The sequence below is a fragment of the Vigna unguiculata genome, chromosome 8, assembly GCF_004118075.2.
Source record: "Vigna unguiculata cultivar IT97K-499-35 chromosome 8, ASM411807v1, whole genome shotgun sequence".
In the NCBI taxonomy this organism is placed as follows: Eukaryota; Viridiplantae; Streptophyta; class Magnoliopsida; order Fabales; family Fabaceae; genus Vigna; species Vigna unguiculata.
In genome coordinates, this window is record NC_040286.1 from 20,087,691 (window position 1) to 20,113,302 (window position 25,612).

Below are 25,612 nucleotides of genomic sequence, written 5' to 3' on the forward strand. Positions count from 1 at the left end.
GCTCTGGTTGTGATATTGGTGTTTAAGTCTTTTTTATCTGAATATCAACATTGATATCCCCTTTATAGATATTGCTTATTTATGTTAATCCACTATTCTTCTTTGACCTAAGTAGTTAAACTAGGATTGATAACCTTGGAGAATGTCTTTTTAGATTTGAGTGCATATTATATGACTTTAATGCTTGTTTGGTTTTTGCAAATAGGAAACTGATATAATTTTCACCTTTTTCAATATTTTAGCATCTTCTAGACTATTATTATAATAATAATAATAATTTTTTAGTATTTTAGCATTTTCTAGACTATTATTATAATTATTATTAGGGGCAAAATAGAGAACTAATAGAACTTGATTTCATGCTGGTGGTTAGAGTTATAGAGTTAGTATAATAATAATTAAAAAATATATTTTGGAATTTTAAAAAATTTAAAAAATATTTCAAATATTTTTTGACAATTTTTAATTGTTAAAATATGATATATTTTGTGGTGATTTTTAACCGTAAAAAATATGATATATTTTGTGATAATATATTTTATGGTAATTTTTAACCGTCAAAATATGATATATTTTGTAGTAATTTTTAATTGTCAAAATATGATAAAATATAATCAAATTAGACTACATTTTGTTGTAATTTTTTAATCATTATTGTTTTTTTACAATAATATTAGTAGTTAGAATATTTTTATCACAAACTATTTTTGATATGTGTAATTATGACGGTGAACTGTAAAGAAAAAATTTTTTCAAACCATTTTTAACGGCTCAATCTTATAATTTTAACCTTGATAAATAATCACATCTTTTATAGTAGTGTGACTAGGGTGACCAAGGGGCTGAGGCATAGTCCCAAGGGGGCTTCTCCCTGCATCCCAAAGCATTTCTCCTGTACCCCAAAAGTTTTTTTATTTCCAATTTTGCCCAAGTTAAAAGTTAAATCAAGAAAGAGAGAAAACGGTACAAAAATTCTTACCTGCACTGCACCCCCTGCACCCCTGCACAACCAGCGAATCTCTGCACCCCAAAAGATTCTTTGATTCTTTGACCTAAAAAACACATTTAAAAGAGGTTCTCTTTTATCCGCTTCCTCTCCCTCCTTCTTTGCCTTCATTTCTTCATTTGTGGAGAAGATCATCGAGCAGCAGCATCAGCAAGCACCAACCTGAGTTCGTGACGACACTGAGAGCCATCCTTCCTGCAGTTAATCCACACACGTCTTCTTCCAGTTAAGTTTTCTCAAATTTGTAATGTTTTTTTCGTGTTTACAGTGATTTATGAACCTATATCCATGTATATATATTGTGTTATGAAACGGAATACCAAAGCCGTTTCATCTTTTTCAGAAACGGATTACAAAAGTCGTTTCTGGCATTTTATGTGAAATGGAATACAGAAGCCGTTTCATGTTTTTCCGAAACGGATTACAGATGCCGTTTCGTGTATTGTTTATGTGAAACGGATTACAGAATCTGTTTCATGTTTTTTTCTAAACGGATTCTGAAAGCCGTTTTGTATTTAGTGTATTTTTTATATGAAACGAATTACATAATCCGTTTCTACACTTTCAGAAACGGAATTTCTTTTTGTAAATTTCTATTGTTATTTCTTTTTATTTTATATATTTTTTTTTCTTGTCCTCCTTCATCGTTCCCTTCAACCCAATCACCGCTATTCTTTCTCTGTCTTAAACGACAATGACACCGCATATCCAGAACCCTTACTAGCTGAAGCGTAGTTGACGTCGACGCCACCATCTTCCCTCCGTAAGTAACCAATGAGGTTTCTCCCCAAATCTCCACTGACTTTATAGACATTTGCACTTATTTTTTATTATAAATATATTTAATTAGCATTTATATTATAAAGATTTTTTATATGTTTTATGAGTATTTTCTTATTTTGTAATAATTATATAGGATTTGACAAATATCAACACTAATAATATATATAAATCAAATTTGAACTCAATAAAAGATATTACATAGATATATTTGAATACCATTGTTTGAACAAAATTAGGCTTAGCATATTATAACATTTTTAATACGCACATTCAATGCTAAGACTTGTCAATTTATAATATAAAACTATCCTCATATATGCAGTGTTTTTTTCTTATGTATTTAACCTAAGTCTTGGCACATTACCCTTTTCGAAGTACAACTTGGCATGAACCGCAAATACCAAGTAAAAAGAGTATATTTTACGTTGACAATTGATGCAATGTCGTTCGTTCAACGGTTGGAGTGTAAACCTAAGTATGTTATTATTCGACAAAACGTTAATTAGAATATTTTTAAATAAATTTTTGAAAAATAAATTTAATTATAAAAATAAATTAAACTAAATGATAATTAAACTTTAAATTAGATAAAAAACAAAAACGAAATGGCTAGGACACAAGGAAATTTATATTGGATTGTAATGTTTCAAACTTTGAATTATAGATATGGCTACGACACGAGGAAATTTATCTAGACGTGATTCACATGATGCACTCGAGAGTTTCACACAGGGTGCTGCACGGAAGAGACCCACAGCTTCAGCTCGTAGAAGGGGTCAGCACGAGGCTAATGTTGTTCAGGATGATGTTGTTGAGCATGAGGTTTTTGATGTTCCTCAGGACGAGGAGTAGGGGATTGATAACGATGGTGCAGGATTTCCAGGTGGTCCATCTGATACATCTTTATTGACTCGGTACTAGGATCATGTTGCCCGCATGATATGGGATGGTCAGGTAAGTAAGAAGTTTTTATAAATGTTTAATTTTATTGTTGTTATGTATTTTTGTTCTTTTTTGTTTCTTTTATGTTAGGATCGAGTTGTGAAAATAGTCTCCCATATTAAAAAAGTGAAGAAATTAGGACGTCCTCACCCTTCTGTTCTCCCATTTGTGGTAGCTTCTGGATTATCGCCTCTTTGCGATATTTTATATGAATATACCGATCTTGGGTTAGTATTGGGTTTCGTGGAGAGATGGCATCCCGAGACTAATACTTTTCATCTACCCATTGGGGAGATGACTATCACTTTAGATGACGTTTGGTCGCTCCTCCATCTTCCCATCACTGGAAATTTTTGCTCCACTAAAAATCTTGAATATGAAGATTCAGTTGAGATTTTGATGACACTTCTTGGTGTTGATCGGGCCATGGCTTGTGAGGAGCTGAATCAAAGTCGAGGTGCACAGGTCAGACTTAGCTGGTTAAGAGAGTTGTATGATAGCTGTTGTGATAACGAGCTATGGGAGTTTGCTGCACGTGCATATCTTCTTTACTCTTTCCAACTCTAGAGCAAGGAGTTCTAAGGCACATCTAGAAATATTTCCCACTAATCTTCTATAACTCAATGCCTTGTAAGAGTCACTGATCAAATTTATACTTCTTTCAAAAGACGCCTTAATTTCGTTATGTTGCAAGATAATAATGTTGTGAATTCCATCCCAACACGAACAAAGGTCTCCCATACTACTTCCAAGAACTTTCTTCAGACTCCAGTGAGCAGACTCAACCTTAGTACAATTTATACAAGGAAATCATATAAACCATTAATAAAAAAATTTAATCAATAGCAAAATGCAAACATACCTGTTTGATGTTGTATTCCCTAAATGCATAACTTTGTTCGTCCATGCCTTCACAAAGAATTTCTTGTAAGGAATGATCCACGAGTCATTAACATATTCAAAGAATACAGGCCATGACTGGCAAACAAGCTCAAGACGATTAACACAATCGTTAAACTTTAATTCATCTTTATAGTCCATGACATTCTCCCAGGCTTGCAGTACAACATCCCATGTATCAACAGAATTCACTAACATTTTGCACTTTGCCTGCACATTATTTTGAATATGGAAACGACATAGAAGATGATAACATTCAGGGAACACAATGCCAATAGCATTCATTAGAGCCAGATCCCTGTCAGTTACAATGACTTGTGGACTACCCTCAGACGTCATAAATAGACCTCTTAGCCTTTCAAGAGCCCAAATGAAATTATTTTGCTTTTCACTAGATAAAAATGCAAACGCGGCTGAGAAAATTAATCCTGTTGAGGTCACACCAACAATCTCAAGCAATGGCAACCGATATTTGTTGGTTTTGTAAGTAATATCCATTAAGAACACAATATTGAATGAATTTAACAACTTCACAACATCAGGATGGGTCTAGAACAGATCGCTAACCACATCAGATTCATCAAGACATCTACTAAAATGGATGTAGTGATCACGTTCCAACATCAACATTAATTGTTGTAACTCAGTCCTTGAACCTCTTATTGAACGTTTGTACCTATATCTTGCATTATACACTTGCTTCAGAGTTGTAACATTACACTCATCTTTTTCTTTGAGAGTGAGAAGTATATTTGCAGGTTTTACTTGACTTTTAGTCATATCAACAAACAATGACTGTTCAGTAGACTTCAACCTACCCGCACAGGGGTGACCAACTAGAGTAGATGAGACATCGTGATTATGGTAACCACATTTTACGTTCAACACCCATCCCTCCCCTTCAGAGATGGGTCTCCCTCTCAATCTAAAGGGACAATCACATTTTCTTGTCCTAGATAAAGTCGGTTCTGCATCACATTTGTATTTCTATATTTTCCACCTCTTTCACAACCTAATAATACATGGGTCTTTCTTCCTGGTTGTCCATTATATTTATCTGATCTTAGAATAATAACAACAAATCCAAGATTATAAGCAACCCCTCTAACCCACTTAATTAAATCTTCACGTGTTGGAAAGATATCATCAGTTGTAAAATTAAATGTATAATCTTGTTTGCAGATATCATGAACAAAATCAGAAAAGTCTAACATGAGACTACAATTTAGTTGAGAATCCACTTGAGAATCCAAGAAACTCAAATAACTAAAATGATGATCTTCCATAATGAGCTATAATAAAAAAATAAAATATTTTAATACGTCAAACAACCCCATCAAGGGCAACTACATAATAACAGATAAGAATATTTAAAAACAATGCAATTAAAAAACAATGCAACACGTATCAGAGAAAAGAATGCAACACGGCACCTCAATCGAGTGTCTCACCTATTACACAACACACATTACATATGCAAAGTAAAGTTCTCGTATATATCCAAAGTTCTCAGACAAACACGAAGTGAGACAAAAATTTTGCCAAAGTTTAATCAATTTCAAAACTGTTCCAGTCAATTCACATTCAAAAACTCACATTGAAAACTGATTGCATGGTGGTGATATTCAAAACTGATTGCATGATTCACATTCAAAAATTCACCTCACTCAAGCACACAATATACACTCACTCACAAACTCACACACACCACTACACTCACTCACCAACACACTCTTCCACCGTTTTCACCCGCTTTCACCTATAAATTAATTAAGGGTATAATAGTAAATTTTGGGAGTACTAAAGAACCCTTGGAGGTGTAGGGAGAAGCGCCCTAGTCCCAACGGGGTCAAGACATATCGGGCCAGGCACACAAGGCACAAGGCCTACGAAATATAAAACTAAAAGTAATAAAAAGATATATTAAAATGTAAAACAATAATAAAAATTATTAAATATAGTGTAAAATATTTGTTAATTATTGAAATTCGACTTTTTATAAATTAAACTATATAAAATTATATATAATCCAATAAATATTAAAGATATTATAGTAATTAAATGTAATTTTAATATTAAAATAAATAATAAGAAATAAAATAAAACTACAAATAATAAAATATATATTAAAATAAAAAAATAAAAAAATCACTTATAATTTAAATTTTAAATAATAAATTAAATTTTAAACAATAATAAATTAAATTATAAAGTATAATTTACAACATATATTTAAAAATAGTTTAAAGATAAAAACATATTTAATCTATTAAATAATTATTACAAGAATACAATTATTTGAAACATGGTCTTTGAATTTAATAACTAAAATATAAATATAAATGTATTTTTTTATCACATGCCATTTACTAGTACGTGAATATTGATAATTAATTCATATTTATAAATAAATTTATTTAATATAAAATGTAACACCCCATTTAATTAATAACGTAATTAAATGAAGCGTCACACTAGGATAATATCGTAGCCCAGTCACGGAGATTAAAAGTAACTCCATACAAATATCGAAAACGAGTAACAGAGTCAAACTGAGCTAGGTACAAATATTCTATAGTAATCAATTTGGGAATTTAAAGGGCAGAGATACTACATGGGCCGTGGCCCTAAAAGAAAATCTACAAAACCGGATCCAGCCCAAGCGGGCTACGCAGCGGAGTCATCATTTCCCTGTTGACCGCGAGAACCTCTCGCCTCTGCTCACATCAATAAATTGATGATCATCGCAAAAGAGAAGAATCACATACAAGACAATCAAACAAGCAAAGGGTAAGCTAGAGCCAAAAAGATTTTATCATGCAATCAGATATGCCTTCACAGTCCAATATACATATATCATCCAAGCATGTTATGACCTTCCAATCAATACACTAAGACTCGACTCGACTCATCCAGATACATATAACCTGGTCGGATTCAGCGGATGCTCGCACTTGTGGTGGATACCTCTGCTCACCCCCGAGCTACTCACCCCCGAGCTATGTGTTACAAGTGTTACAATGAATCAATTCCCTCACACACAAGGTTAGCCCTTAATGAGTTTCAGGCCTCCTACTACTCTCACCACAAGAATCAGTCCGCTCTAAGTGAGACTAACTGACTCCTTAGAGTGTCAGGATGCAATCCTTACCTTGAATCCTTACCAAGTTATATAGATGGGGCACCACCATGGACACCCACTAATAGGGGTCATGGAATTACGTCCCGACCACTGAAGCACGACCCTGAAATCCCACCTAGAGATTTCCAAGGAATGACGCACTGACACGGACCAAGCATACGAGACCAATCCAGAAAGGTTTATCACCCATATACATATACATCACATACCAGCTCTTTATAATTCACCTCTTTCATTTCTTTCCCAGTGGTTCCATACCCTTTCATTACTCTCAAACCATAGTTGTGGAATTTCATCTCATGACAATACATTGCCACTTTAACACCAACCATCTCATTTGTTTCACATGCCGAGATCATGAAATCATATCAATCCAATTTATAACCACAACTTATCTCATGCATTTCATTTCGCAGGTCTCATACATTATATAGGGTACATCATAAATCCAACATTTCATTTAGCCAAGTGAAGGAAACAACACAACTCGCAATAGATCTTGCTCAAGTCAGGAGTCCTCGCTTAGGCGAGAGGAGTGCCCTCGCTTAGGCGGTGGACCCTTGCTTAGGCGAGATCGTGATAGGGGCATGGGGAGGCTTTCGCATGGCTCGCTTAGGCGAGCCCTCCTCACCTGAGCACGACAACCCCTCGCCCAAAGGTGAGGTTCCTCGCCTGGGCTAAAACAGGAGCAACAAGCCCAAAGCTCTCACGTGTCCTCGCGTAGGCGAGCGTCTCTCGCTTGAGCGAGATAATGTCTCGCTCAAAACAAGGGCTTCTGCCTGAGCGAGAGCTCAAGTGTAGCTCTGATCTGTTCCTGCAAGTGTCGCCTAGGCGAGACAGGCTCACTTGGACGAGTGTGTCAAACCTCGCCACTGTTTCTCCCTACCACATTCATATTTCATACCCAAACAAAAATGCTAACCAACTCATACATCCACAACAACATACAACTAAACCAATCATGAAACAAATGCAAAACAACCGTAATCACACCAACAAACAGGAAGGTTCTAACTTCCCTTACCTGGAAAGGGTTTAGCAAGGGACCTCGACACCATAAGAGTGAGCACAGCAGCTCCGAAACAGTTTAGGGAACTGGAAAAATAGTGGAACAAAACATAAGATGAGTTCCCTACAGAACCCTAACTGGGAAAATATGAAAACATAACTAGGGAGGGATGGTACGAGACGAAGGGTAACTTACGTTGAGTAGGAAAGAGCTCGAGCGAACTTGACAATGGTGAGGAAACAAATCCTAGCAGAGGGGTTGACGGCTGCAGCTCAAGGTTCTCTGAAAATGTGTAGAAAGTGTGAGTTAGGGCAGACTTAGGAGTAGATTTTATTCTTTGGGTTAGCCTTTAGGCCCAACAGTTTTTAAGGCAGCCTTTAAAATATTAGGCTAGAAAACTGGCCTTACAATAAATATGCTATATTACTTTTGTAAAAGAATTAATGAATAGATGTAAAAGAGAATGGCAGTCAATTTTCTTTTTAAACTAACTTCGTTTAAAATTTCGATCTTTATATAAGAGAACGGGATAACATTTACATATGCAAGATTTACTAAATTTTTTACTGATTAAAATTAAATTCACAATTAGATACACAGATTACATTTTATGTTAAACAAAAGTAAAATCTAATAAATTTGATGAGAGGTAATGTAATAGAAGAATTATAAATTTTTTCCTCATTTTCAAACATTTTCTTTATTATCGATTAAAACTACTTGTTTCAATAGCTTTTTGGTTTTTAACATCTACTTTTAGTAAATTGTTTATAGTAAATTAAATCGATAACAACTATATTAACTAAGTTTTAGATAGAAATGGAGTGTAGAAATAAAAGAGAAAACGAAAAAATATATAGACCTATCCTTTTGGACACATGAAAAAAAAAATGTAAAACTCAAAAATTTCATAAAATTGATTTATTGCTTGTTATTTTGTTTTTATTATAACCAATAAATCTATTTTTGTTTTTATTTATCAAGTGGTTGAGAGGCTGTTGGAGGTTCCAATTTTCACACTTTTGCTTGATTCAATGTTGATAAGGTAACAAAAATGTGTGATGTCAATGATGTCCCGGTGTAGTTTTTGCTGACACTGAATTAGGAGTTGTTGGTTTTTCAGTTTTTAAGCTTGCTGATTGCTCTGGTTTTAATGTTACTAGGGTAGTTACTAACTTACCAGTGATGAAGTTGACAGTTCTTGATGCTATTAGGCCTGAAAGGTACCTATTCCATTTTCATCCACCAAGCAACAACCTTCACTTGATGGAGAGCTGTTGATGTTGCAGCGGAGGGCTTGGCCAGGAGCAATTTTGTGCACATATCGGCATTCTGGCCAGATATGATCGACACCAACACAAGGGACAAAAGCTGATAAGCTTTTTCCTGCCTTTTCTTTTTAATGACAGTAATAGGTTGTTATTAGTAGTTAGTGTAGTTTTAAGTAGCATAATAAATAGCTTTACATAAAAATAAAAAGGATAAACTTTGATTTTATGGCCCATTTAAATAAGCTTAAGGCCCAATTTCCTGCCCTAATATTTTAAGGGCCGCGTTTAGTCTAATGGGCCTAAAGGCGGGCCCAAAGAGAAAAACTAGACCCTAATATGTTCTAACGTTTCCATTTTCCCCCACTTTCAAAAAAACAGTCTCTTCTTGTCTCCTTGAGCACTGCTAGGGTTTGATTCCTCACCATTGTCAAGTTCGCTCAAGCTCTTTCTTGCTCAACGTAAGTTATCCTTCATCTCGTACCATCCCTTCCTTAGGATATTTTCGTGTTTTCCCAACTAGGGTTCTGTAGGGAGCTCATTTTAAGGTCTCTCCGTTGTTTTTCCAGCTCCCTAAACCGTTCTTGGAGTTGTTGTGCTCACTATTGTGGTGTCGAAGTCCTTTACTAGCCCTTTCCATGTAAGGAAAGTTAGGGTTCCGTTAAAGCTTTGATTTTTTTCATGATTTCTTTGATGATATTACGTGATTCATGGATTGTTTATTGCTTTGAGCTTTTAAAATGTTGTATTGTGTTGTTTGGGATGTGTTATTGGACTGTTGCATGAGAGAACAGTTGTAAGACCCATGAAATTAATTAATTAATTTATAAATGCGAGTAGAAAGAGCCTTTATGACATTAATTATTGTTTGATGTAACGTGGAAAAGTACTAGCTTAAGTGGTTGAGAGTACTTTGATTGTGTGAGAGGACTTGGGTTTGATTACGTGTTATTGTTTTATTATTAATTTTAATATTATGTATGAGCATGGAATTGGTAATGTAAACTTATATTGGTTGGAATGTATCATTAAATGTGAATTGGCATAGTGGTTGTGCTTTGACATTATGAGTGGAGGGTCACAAGTTCAAACCTTGGTAGACAAAAATTAACCTTTATTTTTGCTAAATTTAGCTTGGAATGAATGTGGAAAGGTAGAGAGAACCTAGCAGAATGGGGTAGCCCTATAGAATTGGGAGAAGGCTTGAGGATGAGCGTTCGAACTTCTCAATTTTTGACTAAAAACTCCAGGTTAGGGGAGCTGTCTCTTTTGCGTGTGTAACATGCATGAATTGTATAGCGGACTACACGGGTAAGGTGGCACATACACGGGTAAGGTGACACTTGTGCCTAACTTATCTTGTTTGTTCTGTGCAGGAACATCTTTGATTATGATTTTCTTACTTAGCTTTAATTTTTATAATCTCGTGTTTTGTCTTAAATTTTTATGTAACCCTGTTTTATATGTTCATCAATCAATAGATGTTGTTTCCGATGTATACGTAGTTTCGTGTTCTGTCTGGATTTGTGAGTATTCTGAATATGTTTAGTTTGTGTGTTATTCCGTGTTCTTCATATATGATTATGTAGTTTCAATGTCTTTGGAGTTCTATATTTGCTAATATACCGTAGTAAGTATTCTGAATACTTCATTCTTTAGTATTTTTCTACTGGTGTTAAAATCTTTTGAAGCTAAATTTGAGTCTTTGTGGCTGTTTGAACCATTGTTGATATGGAAATCAATTCTCTGACCATTGGTTGTGTTAACCAAACCATGTTTGTTTCATTGAATTGATATATCTGGCTATGTTCAGATTACTCATGTGAAAACATTATTTGGTTTAGTTGAATGCATAGGTTGCGCCAACACTTTTATTTCAGTTTTCCAGTGCTGACTTTGTTATGCTATTTTGAAAACAAATTCCTATACTTGTTTTGTATGCCTTTGATGAGTCATTTGCAGTCTTTGAAAAACTTTTTTACAGTGTTGATTTTTGTGCTTTGGCCATGTGATTTGAATTAAAACCAATACCGTGTTTTCATTCCAGTATTGGTGTGAGGTCTTGTGATAGAAACAACTCTGGTTTAACAGTTCGATTTTGATAATAGTTTCACGATTGCAACTGTTTCAAATCACCGAGCTATTTTTTGAAAGCATTTCAGCTTGCTAAGTTGAATACCTTGGCTGAATTTTATGCCTAAAAATGAATCTTGCTTAGTCTTTGTTTAACAGATTTGGTTGTTGTACTGTGTTTCTATCTTCTTCCAGTGTGTTGTCCATTTTGATTAAGTGATCTTTTTAAGGCTTGGCCGAAAAGCTGGTTGAAAATTGTGATGCATATCTTAAATGCAGTAGTATGACCTAGTTCTGTTTTGCTTTGTAGTTTTTGTGTTAACAGAACCTTGTTTGAAACTGATTCATACTGAGTGGATTTTGGTTTACTCACATTCTACTGCATATTGTTGAGTTTTTTTTCACCGGCCGAGAGCCTTATCTAACCTTGTGTGTTCTTTCAAAAATATTTTAGTTAAATTATTTTAAATCCGTCATATGCATTTGCTAGTTGAATTTGAAGTGGCATTTTAAAGTTGTTGTGAGTTGTTGCTGTTTAGAGGACTTTTGAGAGTTGGAAAAGAAATGAAAAAAAAAAGTGAAAAGACATGATGAGAAAATCTGAAAAGAGAAGTTGAAAGCATTGTTTGAACCATTATAGAGTGAAAAGAAAATGTGTAGTGCAGTTCACAACATCTTAACATTTCAGTTACAATTGCATATGCTCAAAATTCAACTTCTTTCCGTCTCTTAGTTTGATTTTGGTTTTCTTAATCATAAACTAGACCATTTCATTTGGTTCATTTTGATTGCCTCCTTGTTGCTTTGCGTTATTTTCTTGCTGTCATTCTTGATTTTTCTATAGAGTATATCCATTAACTCTATCATTTGTTGTTGTCCTTATTTCTAATTTGAGCCTTTTCTTGCTTTTCTGTTATTCTATTCTCTCTTGTGGAAGAATAATTTTGGCTTCCCTTGTTCCTATTTGATTACTTGGAAAACTCACATTTGAGGCATTACTAGGTGTCAATTTTCATATTGAAGGAACTTTGGAGCTGCTGTTAGGAGAAACATCTTCGGTGAAACACAAATAGAGCTGGACTCTGAGAGCAAGAAATGGGGTGGAAAGTGTAAGACCCGAGAAATTTAGATAATTAAATAAATAATTATTTAATAAACGTGGGTAGTGAGAATCTTTATAGCATTTAATGCTTGGACTTGTCACTTGAAAAAGTATTAGCTTAAGTGGTTGGAAGTACTTGATTGTGTTTTATTGTTTTGCTTGTATGCTTCAGACTAGAGTAGTAAGATAAAATCATAAATAAGTATGAGTTATCAAGAAACATGATTTGGCTTGATGGTTGTGCATGTACTTGGTTGTTGAGAGGTTATGGGTTCAAATCTTGGTTAAAGTAAAATCATAATATTATTTTTTGATGCCTTGGGAACGAATTGAGGAGATCAAGAGCGGGAGATGGGTTCCACGAATCTGGACAGAAGTTTGATTGTGGTTTTGTAATTGTTTTTTTTGTTTTAAATTTAGAATTATTATTTTTTAAGTGCATTTGGACCTAAGGGTTTTTTTTTTTTCATACCTGCATTATAGTTTTAATTAAATTTGGTTAAAACAGTACTGGTGTGAAATCGAAAAAGAAAGTTGATTGTATGTGACGCAGTGGGTTTGTGGGTGGTGTGGTGTCAGTGTTCGAATCTAGATTATGTACAATAACATAGAGTTTTCGTACACCAAGTTTTGTTTAGACATAGGTATCAAAGTAATTTTTTTATTGATATAATATGTTAACCGAAAGCTAAAGAGTATATTATATTTACTTATATATTTGGAACAATGCAGCATCATATATATAAAGGATTCTTCGTGTTATAAAATATGTTGATATATTTTTTATCTTGCGGGTAATAATCGTAGGAGTGCAACTTTTAGTTTGACTTGATTTTATGAATGTCTTGGAATTTTTTTCCGTTTTGGAGTAATAGGATTCTTCCTATTTTGGTGTTATATGAGAGATATTTTATATGATGTTTTATTGGTATTAACTTGTGGTTCCAAAACAAAAACATAAGTTTATATTGTTTGGTAGAATACGTGAATTGGTGCGCACAGGAAATGTAATTTTAGGATGATATTAACTTTTATATATCTTTACAATATATTATAATTAATATATATGGTATACATTGCTTCTTATATAAATATATAAATGGGAATCATTTCTCTAAGCAGTGGTTAGATGCTTTATAAATATTTTTATTTATTTTTATTAGGATAAAAGTTTGTTTGATTGAATTAATAAAATATGCAGTTATAAAAGTTAAAGTATCTGGAATAAGATTTTAGAAATGTTAAGGAGTATATATGGTTTTTTTAAAATATGAAGTAATTGTGATAACATTAAATTTTTTATTATGAGACATTTGGAACAGTGGAGTTATGGTACTGTGTATTGCATATAAAAGTTCAAGGAGAGGGTCTTTGAAGGACTTGAAAATATTAAATAGCTGCACAATATGTAAAAATAAATGGATGGAGTGTATGTACTGAACAGAGTAGTATATTATATAAATGTGGAAAGTGTTGTGATATAATCGTGTATATTGACTATTTCATATATTAATTATTAGTTGCGATTACTTGAATTTTAATTTTTTTTACGTAAAGGAGATTATGATATGTGCAATGGTTATATCTAGTTTCTATAGATAAAAGTATTAACTTTGAAATGTGAAAATTGTGAAGCATGGCTTGTTGGTTGTGGATTGCGTGGTAAGGAATCCATGATATATATATATATATATATATATATATATATATATATATATATATATATATATATATATATATATATATATATATATATATATATATATATATATATATATATATATATATATATATATATATATATATATATATATATATGATTGTGTGGGACTATGATTCAGTCATGTGAATGTGACTGGAAATCATACTTGATGTTATGGCTTGTGTGTTGAGTGCTTGAGGTTCTTTAGAACCCGCTAAAAATGTCAAAAACTAGTAGCATTGGCGCTACTGGTATGGCGCTTGGCGACGCGGGATGAGCCGCTAGGCAATATGGGCCAAAATAGTGGTAGTGGCAACTAGAATTACGTGGCGCTTGGCGATGGGGCTGGTTCCACCAAGCGAAAAAGATCTGGCACAGGCTCTATAAAGCGCATGGCGCATGGCGGCATGAGGTGTTCGCTAGGTGGTCTGGAACCAATTTCTGCCTAGTAACGCGAGTGATGCGCCAAGCGGTTTCAGGTGCAGAGTTGGACTGCGAGGAGGATTCTACATGGCTTTGGATGGAGGTCTTGATGCGATGCTTTGTTGGGGGCCTAGTTACGAGTGCAACTTGTATTGGGGTAACACGTGGCCACTCGAGGTTGTAGCTTGGTGGTTTTGGAAGTCTAGTGGAGTGTGCGAGATCGTGGCTCGTACGGATGGGTTCCGGAAGATTGCCCTCCTTGGTGTTATCTGAAGAGTTTGGTAGTCTTGGGACAAATACGAACTACGGTTCGTATTGGGGAACTCCACTTGGTGTTGTGGATTGTGGCTATGACAAATTTATTCCCGCATATGGACTATTAGGTGGTGGCCTGTAGTTAGAGGGGCGAGTAGACACTCGTGGCAGCAAGGATCGATCAAGTAATCACCAAAGGGTGTAGGCCTGAGATTGGAGCGTATCAGAAGTGTTAGGGTTTTTAATTGTTATTATAATGTACCTTGTGATGTATATTTTATTTTGAGCTCACCCTTTCTATGTGTGTTTGGCGATAATCATGTAAATGTTGATGTAGGTGGACATGTGGATACTTAGGGCCAGAGTGGGGCCAGCATGGGAATTTTTTTACATGGGATTATTGTCATGGATTATTTTTGTAATCGGCTACTATGAATAGTTTTATATTTGTAAGCGTTGAACGCCTTTATGAATTTTTTTAACTTTTGGCGCGTATAAACTAAAGTTTTAATTTTTTTCGCGGCAAGGGAAAGTACTTCAATAATAAATGCAGTTTACTAATATTCTTGGTTATTTTAATTTTAAATAAGTAATTTTCGGCTAGGACGTTACAAAAGGGGTGCAAAAACTTAAGAGAAAATGTTGTTTTTAATTCATTTTGCTTTGATGAGAAAATGCATTAAGCAATCCCTTCCTCAGCCTATTTGTAATAGTTTTATCATGTAGTATGGAAGAGTGAAGGGGTTCAAAGTGCCACTTACTCTTTTGTCTTTTACTTGTTTTGGTGTGTATGCTGATATTTCTATCTTAAGTCTCTAAGATATCTAAGTGCAAAGTTTCATTAGATAGTTAAACTTTGTAGTTTTAATCTTGATCTATTGACATTTATCATGTTCTTATTTCATATTTAGATTTAGTTTGTTGTTTTAGGTTTACTAACATGTTCACTAACAAGACTTTTGTTTTTAATTTTTACTGACTTTCTGCAATTTTCTAACTAAACTAGCAATTCACTTTCTTTTGTTTTGGTTTTAACTTTGATCTTGCTAGTACTACAGGTTGGGTAGCTTGACTAACAACAATGCTATCAAATTTTTTAAGACCATCTCTTTAAAATTTCATTGTGGTTCTATTTTAGCTTTCATTGCAATTTTAGTTTTATTAACAACTTTACTTGCTGTTTCAAGTTTGCCTAATAGTATAGGTTAGGTAGATTTCATTTTGGCAGGAAATTTCCTTTTAAGTTTTGTTTTAGCTAGAGGAAGTTAGTTTACATGCTTGATTTTGATTCTTGTCATAGATTTAGTAGCCAATTTTTTATTTTACTCATATGTTATTATTTTAAAGTTATAGAGATTAAGTACATATGATTAAGTGAATTATGATATTTGAGATGTTTCTTTTATTCGCTATACCATTTTAAACTTCCTTAGGCATTTGTTTTACCGTTTCTCATGTGAGGTAATACAATTTTAAGTTTACGATATTTCTCGTAGGCTATCATAGGGTTGAGTGGTGAAAATCCTTGTTAAATGGTGATTTGAGAGAATTTGTCTTTTTCAAATAGATACCTTGCATTTTACATGCCGTAGAAGTAGATAGAATATAGTGTAGAGCTAGCTTCCACGATTATAGATGTATGGATTCTTGTTGCATTTAGTTAATTTTTCTAGAGTATACATTTCTATTTTTCTTCCCTGTTTCCTGTAATTAGAATTGTTCTTTGATATTTTCAGTTTCTTAGATAATTTGTTTAGATTCATTTTATTATTTCAACATTAGAGTAATGTTGATTTCTTCAACATTTTGCAGTAGTTTTCATTGAGTAGGTTTAGGTAGTGATATTTTGTTTTGTTTGTTATTTTTTCTTATTCTTGGTTTTGGTGGTTTCATTTTGCTAGATAAAAGTTGTTAGGATAATTCATAGGAGTTCGATTATTGGTTTAATTAGAGTAATTGTTTTTACTTAGTTTTAGTGGCATAAAGTAGGTCTATATAGTGAAATTTTGTTTTAAGGTTTAGTTTGATTATGTAAGTTGATTTTTAGGGTATTTGTGTCTTTTAAAACTTGTCTAGGCAGTTTTGTTTTACTTCTTACTAACTCTTCACAGATTTTCATGATGATTGGTATGTTAATTTTAGCTTTTGGCTGCTAGAGTGTCATTAGATTTTGAATTTGAATGGATGATTTTTAGTAGTTTTTTGCATTTTAGTTCAATTGACATAAGTAGTTTTTGCATGAAAGAGAAGTAGAATTTGAGTTTTGACAAAGATTAACCATTGAGAGCTTTAAAGCCTTAATTATTGATTGTGCGGTTGCATTCATATAGAGTTGCATTTTAGAATTTGCATTGATTCTTTTTGGTGTTGCTTGATCTTGGATGACATTCTAAATATGATCTAGGCCTTGTTTGTTCCAGCCACTTAGCCAAATTTGACTCACCCTGATAAATTGCCATTGTACATGAGTATTTGATCCTAAATTGTCTGTTTTCTTAATTCTACCCAAAAACCAGACCACAATTACAAACCGAGATGAAGTCCTAGTGATTTGATTTAGAGTGTGTTCTGGATTGACTAATACTGATTAGAATCTTTTCAAATTTATGAAATTGTGATTTTGCATGTTTTTGTTAAGAGATAAACACAAGCCTAAATGACGTTGAGTTGTTTTGTGCAAACACTGGTCTTGGTAGGTCAAATATGATTTTTGCTGCTGATCTTGATTGTTTCCTACTTGGTTTTGATTGATTGAAGATATTTTAACTTGCTAAAATTTTTGAAACATGATATTGGATGTTTGATGCCCATTTGTAGTTTTGAGCTAGGATTGATGCAGTTGAATTATGCAGAATTGTGTTTAGGTAGTGAGTTGTGAGTTTGTTAGGATGTGCTTTCATTTCTATTTTGGCCACGATTCAGAAAAAGGTAAGAGTGGGGATGTGTTAAGTTCATATTTTTTGAGGTTTTTACTAGTTAATAGGATCGTGTTTAGGAATTCTTTTAGTTAGTTAGCCTATATTAGAGTTGGGAGTATCTAGGTTATCATTTGTTTTAGTAGTTTAATATTGCATTTATAAGATTATGAGTATAATCTTGGTTAGCTAATGTAGGTAATCTAAATTTAATAGGTGTATAAGTCTACTTTAGTTAGTTTTCCCCCATAGAAATTATATGAGTACAAACTCATGCCCTCAACACATTTGCAATCTCTTTGGATTGACATTTAGGTAGTTCCCTATATTTCATTAGGGGGAAACTACGATTATTGACTGAATCCTTATGCAACTAAAGGGTTTATCAAGAGGCACCGTTGTCGGGGTGATGACAATGTTTGGATGTTTATGTGTTAGTTGATTTGCATAAGTTTCAGTGAAATCTAAGTTTTGCATAAAGGTGTATGGAAATCGGGTTTAAGACTACACCTATACTTTCTTGTACCAATTAGAAGTTGTGTCAGTAGTTTTGTTTATATTTTCTTTTAGTATTGCATTGCTAATATTTCTAGCTTAGCTTGATATTTCAAATTTGCATAATTCTAGGAGTAGTGAGAGGTTGATTTTGATAGCTTTGACTAGAGTTGACTTTTGCCATTTTAACTTCAAATGATGTTTTAGTTGAGAGAAGTCCAAATGTTCATTGATTCACTTTTGTGCCAAGTTGTTTTGACCTATAGATGTAAAAGAAGTTACTTCGATTAGCAAACAGTGGAATTGAGTAAAGGTAGAGAATTAAACATGTATGTTATTTTTTAGGTTGTTGTGTTTTTTTGGTGTAGTTCACTTTTCTTCATTTGATATTTGTTTCTTCACCTTAACTAATATTTTACTCTTGCCACATGTTTTAATTTAAGATTTCGCTGCTTTAAATTGTGAGTTTTGGTTTTATTGTATAGTTTCATTAGACAATTAAACTTTGTAGTTTTAATTTTTATTTGTTGACATTTATCATGTTCTCATTTCAAATTTAGATTTAGTTTATTGTTTTAGGTTTTCAACATGTTTACTAACAAGTCTTCTTTTAACTTTTTGCTGAATTTCTGCAAATTTTCTAACTAAACTAGAAATTCACTTTCATTTTTTTTGGTTGTAACTTTAATCTTGCAGGTGCTACAGGTTGGGTAGCATGACTAACAACAGTGCAGTCAAATGTTTGAAGACCATATCCTTAAAGTTGCATTGTGGTTCTATTTTAGCATTCATTGTAATTTTAGTTTTATTAACAACTTTAATTGTTGTTTCAAGTTTGCATAATTGTATAGGTTAGGTAGATTTCGTTTTTGATAGCAAATTTCCTTTTAAATTCTATTTTAGCTAGGTTGAAGTTAGTTTACATGCTTGATTTTGATTCTTGTCATAGTTTTAGTTGCCAATTTTTTGTTTTATAGATTAAGTAGATATGATTTCATTTACTATTTTAGATTAGAATATGGATTCATTTCTACTTTCTTAGTGTCCTATTTCTGTTTTGCTATTATAAGTCTTTTTCTAGGTCCACATAGTCATATTTTGCATCCTTAGTTCTTTTGAATATATAAGTGCAACTTTAGGCTAGTTTGGTGAAATAGAATTTGTTCACATAGTTATTTTGCTAGTTTGGTAGTGTTAACATTAGACATTAAATTTAGTAACATTTTTTCTAGTTCATTGTTATTAGTTGTAGTACATTTTCTGATTTTCAATGGAAAATTTTGGTTTCTTTGCTGTTTTCAAGCATAATTTTTAATAGTCTTTGAGCATTTAAAACATGTCTAGATAAACACTTTACATTTTCCTTTTTTAGGTTGGTGTAGTTGTCATGTTTAGCCTTATTTTAGCACACATTTTAAGTTCTCAATAGTGAATTTTTGTAGAGTTTGTTGAGTTGCTTTTAGGTGTTCTTTTGTCCCTTAAATCTTGCTTAGGTAGTTCCATTACATATTCTTTTATTGTTATACTAAAATTTTTAGTTTTTAGCCTAGTCTTCACATGATTTTCTTACGTTTTACTAGTGAGTTTTAGAGTCTTTAGCTTTCTTTAACCATTTAAAACTTTTGTAGATGATTTTAATACAGTTTTACATTTTTAGCTAGTCTGGTGCGTTATAATGAGTTGAGTAGTGATAGTGGCTTTGATAATTAGTTTCAACTAGGTTATTTTGAATTCTACAGTGTTTATGTGGAGAATTTGAAATTCTTTGTAATGAAATGTTTTGTTTGGATAGAGAAATAAAAAAGCATTTAAAATGCATGTATTTTTTTTGAAGTATTTCAACTAGCTAAATTCAAAGGAATTCAAATACCCTTAAAAAAGGTGGAATTTGAAATACTTCTCACTCAACCTCACACTCTAAACTCAACCCCAAACGGACCCGGCAAAACCAACAACTATGACAGGCTAAGTTGGCCAGACACTCTAAACGGATCAGACCGACCTGACAACACAAACAGGTCGATCAGGCCCGATGACCAAGACGGACCGAGGTGACCTGATGACACATATAGGTCGAACAGGTGGGTGAGCCCGGCGACCCACATGGGTTTGATGACCCAGACGTGTTGGGCAGGCCCAACGACTCGACCGACCCGTTGACCTGACAAGCCTTACCAACCCGATGACCTAGTCGGGTTTGACCGACCCGACAACCTAGACGGGCCCGACCGGTCCAGCGACCTAGGCAATACCGACCGGCTCGACAACCTTGTCAGGTCGGACCGGCCCAATGACACAAACTTGTTGAATGTGCCCAATGACATAAACAGGCTTGACAACCTAGATGGGTCGTCGACCCCAACAACCTAGATGGGTCGGGCGGGCCCGATGATCTAGTGGGTCCAAGTCGGGCCAACAACCTATACAAGTTAGGTCGAGCTGGGTTGACGAACTTAGCAGGCATGACTGGCCTGTATGGGCCGTTAGGCTAATCAATCTTATCCGGATCGTTGAGCCGACCCAACCTAGTCCATCTGGGTTTCCCGGCCCGACTGAGTCATCAGGTCAGCTCGACCCATCTGGGTTGTCCTAACCCATCTTTGTCGTTGATCCCGTTTCCAAATTTATCATGAACTCAAAACATAATTAAGCCTAAAATAAATAGTTTTAAAATGAAATTTTATTTCACAAGAAATTCAATTATTTTATCCAAACAAAAAATTGAGATGTAAGGTATTTCAATTTCTTTATCCAAACAAGTTATTTATAAAATGAAGGGAATTTAATTGTAAGCAATTCAAATACAGTGCATTTCAATTTCTCAACATTGTTGAAATGCTTCATGCAAACACAAGGTTAAGCTTTCTTTGCTTTTTTAGGCCTATTGATTGTACTTATTGTCTAATCATAATCAATCACTTAGCAAGCATAATGAAAGGATTTGCATGATACTCTATCATTTGTTAAATGAAGCATATACATTCATAGTTTTTTTAGTGTCTATACGACATAATTTCTTCATGCTTTACTTTGTTGAGGTAAGAAGTAGTTTAGATAGATCAATATTGTTTTTGTTTTAGCCTGTTGCTAGGTTTTTTTGTGTCAAAGTAGTGAAATTTTAGGTTTGCATATATTAGATTTTATGTCTTTTGTTGTTTTTGATCGTTGGCCCAATTTTTATCTTTCTTATATCATTTTGAATGTGTCTAGTTAGTTGCATATCCAATTTTAGGTTTTACATTTTAGATTAGTCTAACTTGTATTTTAGGTCTTAAATGGTGATATTTTAAGCTTTAAATGGATTATGATATTTGAGATGTTTCTTATATTCTTTTTACCATTTTAAACTTGCTTAAGCCTTTTTTTTTACCATTTCTCATGTGAGCTAATACATTTTTAAGTTTAGGTTGTTTCTTATAGTCTATCATAGGGTTGAGGGGTGAAAATCCTAGTTAAATGGTGATTTGAAAGAATTTGACATTTCTTTTAATCTTTATTTTCTTTTTTTAGGCATGTTGATTTTACTTATTGTCTAATCATCATCAATCACTTATCAAGCATAATAAAAGTATTTGCATGATACTTTATCATTTGTTAAACAAAGCATATACTCTCATAGTTTTTTTTTAGTGTCTATCAGACACAATTTCTTCATGCTTTAACTTTGTTGTGTTAAACACTTAATTAAAATAAAAGGGTGTTGAACTTTTTCCTCTAACAATTCTTGGTTTAACTCTTCTTAATCTCTCTATAAGATTAAGAACCTAAGTATTCTAACTTTCACTCATGACTACGAAGACAAAATATATATCACCAGTGCAGTAAGGGCTTTTTGCCCTGGTTATTTTTCTCATTTTGCCTCGGGTCTAGAATCGAGGCATATTGGGATGAGGCCAAAAGGGGGTGCCTTTTGGCCTCGGTTATCACCTGAGGCTATAGAGGCGCTTTTAAGCCTCGATTCTAAATGAACCAGAGCCATAGAGTATGTTTTCTGCCTCGGGTCAGCGAGAACCGAAGCCATAGGTTCAAAATTATTTTTTTAATTAAAAATTTCGCAGAGTCTTTGGCCTCGGTTATGGTAATAATTGAGGCCATATATGCCCTTTTTGCTTCGGTCTTGGTTGCAACCAAGGCCTATTCTACTATTATTTTTAAAATCAAATTTCTATTTTATTATAAATCCCACATTTAAACCTGCATATTTTTCCACAGACCAGCACAAACCAGAAAAAAATATTTTCTCAAACAACCACAATCCAAAAACATTTAAAAGATAATTGGAATATCCACAATCCAAATACATATATCCTAATCAATACTATTGTACATTTGAATTATGAATTTTGCACATGCTATCCTACCAAACTTTATGGACTTCGAGGGAATTGGCAAAGGACTCTTGAATGTCTGCAAAGTAAGACATTAAGTTAAGTTAGTATATAAAAGGACAAATTTAGTATATCAAACTTCAGTATATTGCAAAGTAATTTTTTAATTCAAATATATATTACCGTGTCTCAATTAGTTGTAATACGAGCACGCACAATTGTTGTCATCCATTGCATTATATAGGAACTGCACTCATATGAGCCAGTTTGTTTGTGAAATCAAACAATTATAAATATATGGATAGAAATATCAAACCTGGAGGGAACACGATGCAAGACATTTTGACTTAGCGTTGATCTCCCTAACAACATGTTATATCTAATAATTGAACTATGATAAAGGGAATAAGTTAGGATACTTTTATATAGAATGACAGATTATATTCATAAGTTAACAAAAATGACTTACCAAGCAACATAAGGGACAAAACAAATTTCTTTTACACGTTGAAAGCATTTGGTCACATATGATTGGATGTCATCAAACTTGTTGCCTTCATGAGTGAGTTAGGGGTCTACAAACCCATATACATCATTCAGCCCCATAGTTTCAGTGACACCAGACAAATACCTAAACATAAAATTGATTTGATATAAGTAAATAGGTAAATATATCAAATAACTATATATAATGACTGAAAGACTTACATCATCCATAACTGAATAATGGTAATATTCAATTCCTCTTGTCCCCGTGCAAGCTCCAAGACATCTTGGGAATGCAAGTAAAGTGAGATCTCAAGGTCTCTCCCAAAAATGTTAGCATCCCAAGCAACCTGCATCGGCTTATTAGTTATGATTTCTGCAAGTTGGAGCAATGCACAAAGAGGATTGTCCAAAGAGAGAATAATCTTCTTTGGTTGAGGTTTTTCCTATATTGATGCAATTTCAGTTAAAATGGAATATAATTTAAGTTTAAATATAATAAACATGTAAACTTAAAATTTAGTATATTGGTGGGTTTAAGAGTCTGTACTGGGCGGTAGAAAAAACCAAATCTCTAGGCCAGACGAGGAAACATTGGAATACATGTGCCACAGTATATACCTCATCTATTGGCACAGGAACTAAAGCAAACAACATGAGAACCTCCTCTACTGTGACCTTAACCTCATCCTCTGATAACTTCATGCCATGAAGAGCTGTTGTTGCCTCAAATACTTTTCCACGAGCCACTAACGTTTTCTCTGTACCATCCCAAATATACAGCTGACATGGATGAGTGTCATCCATGTCATCCCTGGGTGGAGCTGAACAACTCCCCTTTCCGCTTCTACCTGTTAGAGTCAACGATTTATTAATGTTATTCAATTATTTTATTAAATATCATTTATTCAATTCATAACTTATAGAAAAAAAATTTACCCGTGGGAGGCACAAATGGGTCTAGTTCTGGCAGACGATCCACTGGCGAACGAATGCCATAATGCTCAAATTGGCGAATAAGTTCTTCTCTCACCCTCGTAGTGATCATTTCCTTCATTCTTTCTTCATAATCAGCATCATGACTGGATGAAGACTGATGAGAGAGGAACCAAAAAATTGGCGTATGCTGACTCCTGATCCAGCACCACACACACGTCCAGGGTGCTCAAGTCGTCCAATTGCAGCATCAAGTATGTCATGACAAAAATTTATAAAAAAAATACAATATAAAACATGAACGAGCTATTTAGATAAGAATTGTATCTTACAATTTTCTCGGAGATTTATCATGCAGATTCAGAAGTGTAGGTTCCTGATGTGCGTAGACGGGCTAACTTCCACTTTTGATGACGTGATGGTGGTGAAGAAGGCTCAGTATCTTCACCCTCAAAAGGTGGGGGTTTAGATTTTTTCTTTTCTAACATTATCTTCTCTTCAAGTTTTCTATACCCACCACGAGATAATATGTGCGGGTTTCTATTTTGAACACTTATGCTTTGAGCCTTTTTTCTCTTTTCCTGTAACATATAAAACCCACTTTATGAATTAGTTAAAATTTTGCATAATTATCGATTATGCAATTGATGATTTCAAATAAACATACTTGTCATCCCTCAGATGTGCGAAGCTCAAGAAATTGACGCCATGTGTCTTCATCAATCCAAGTGTATTTCAACAATGGATTTTTATCCTTTTTAGATCTAAAGACATACCTAGACGTCAACTTGGTCTTAAAACCATGAAATTTCTCAGCCACCGATGACAAACAATTTTGTTTAGCGTTGCCACATTTGGAATATCAAATGTTAGCTGCAATATAGAAAATGTCATCAATAATATTTAACATATTATCAACAAAATCAAAGTATAATGTTAATAACATTAATATTCGTTACCAATAAATCATGCCATATCATTTCCCGATCAACTTTAGTGACATGATCAAAAGATGGAATAAGGATTGATGTTCTCTCTTGTGCCAACATTCCTGAATAGCTTTTGAAGACGTCCGCATAACGACCACTAGGCATTCTAGTGTCGACGTTAATATCAACAGGTGTTTTCTGACCATTAGCTTTTCTAATCAAGAGTTGTCTCAACCTAGTGGCTCCTTTGGTGGGTCTCTTAGCGAGTGCTTGATCCTCTAATGAACTATGATGTTTAGCCATATATATGTGAAATGAAAACATAACAAAACATTAATAAGCAACATATAAAATCATATATAAAACATTATTTAACAAAACAACTAAATTTTAACAAGAATAAGAAATTCACACATAAAGTTATTGATTGGTCATATGTATATTCCTTCATTGTGATCTTCTTGAATTGCATGTACATCATCAACTAGAGGGATTTCATCAACATTGATTGTTCTTCTAAATGGGTGGGTGACAACAATATTAAGATCACTCAGATTCTCTTCATTAGGATCAATCTATTTTTTTTTCATGAAGAGCGACAAACCAATATTCAGACGCATGATCTTTAACATAGAAAACCTAAGATGCTTGTTGTGCCCTGATAAATGGCTCGTCTCGATAACCCATTTTTCGAAAATCAACTAGAGTCATTCCTGATTCATCAATTTTGACACCACTCTTATTGTCAACCCACTTACATTTGAACAGTGGAATTGTAAACAATGGGATACATCCATCTTAAGTATACTGGTCCACAAAACTTGATTTCTCTCACGAGATGAATAAGAAAATCTACCATGATGTCAAAAAATGATGGAGGGAAAAACATCTCTAGCTGACACAAGATGATAACAATCT

At 33.7% G+C, this 25,612-nt stretch overlaps 1 protein-coding gene and 1 long non-coding RNA gene across 3 annotated transcripts; one reads left to right on the forward strand and one right to left on the reverse strand.

Annotated features, from left to right (window-relative positions):
* Positions 1-1,650: 1,650 nt before the first annotated feature.
* Positions 1,651-12,445, forward strand: LOC114194718. Of its 2 annotated transcripts, XR_003606422.1 has the most exons (3): positions 1,651-1,769; positions 2,454-2,743; positions 10,184-12,445. It is a non-coding gene; the product is annotated as an uncharacterized LOC114194718 (long non-coding RNA). The 2 variants fall into 2 exon arrangements; XR_003606423.1 differs by lacking the exons at positions 1,651-1,769; positions 2,454-2,743 and adding an exon at positions 6,853-9,511.
* On the reverse strand, positions 2,750-5,353 carry LOC114194717 (protein FAR1-RELATED SEQUENCE 5-like). The gene is made up of 2 exons (XM_028085091.1): positions 3,594-5,353; positions 2,750-3,518 (listed from the first exon to the last, which is right to left on the reverse strand). The coding sequence occupies exons 1-2, from the start codon at positions 4,127-4,129 to the stop codon at positions 3,248-3,250; spliced, it is 807 nt and encodes a 268-aa protein (XP_027940892.1). The 5' UTR covers positions 4,130-5,353; the 3' UTR covers positions 2,750-3,247.
* Positions 12,446-25,612: the final 13,167 nt, after the last annotated feature.

Bases quoted from the DNA above. Each gene is read 5' to 3' on its own strand.
- LOC114194717 (XM_028085091.1), bottom strand. From the start codon at position 4,129: ATGGATATTACTTACAAAACCAACAAATATCGGTTGCCATTGCTTGAG. The intron at 3,519-3,593 runs GTATGTTTGCAT...AAATTGTACTAA, and splicing joins GGGAATACAACATCAAACAG to GGTTGAGTCTGCTCACTGGA.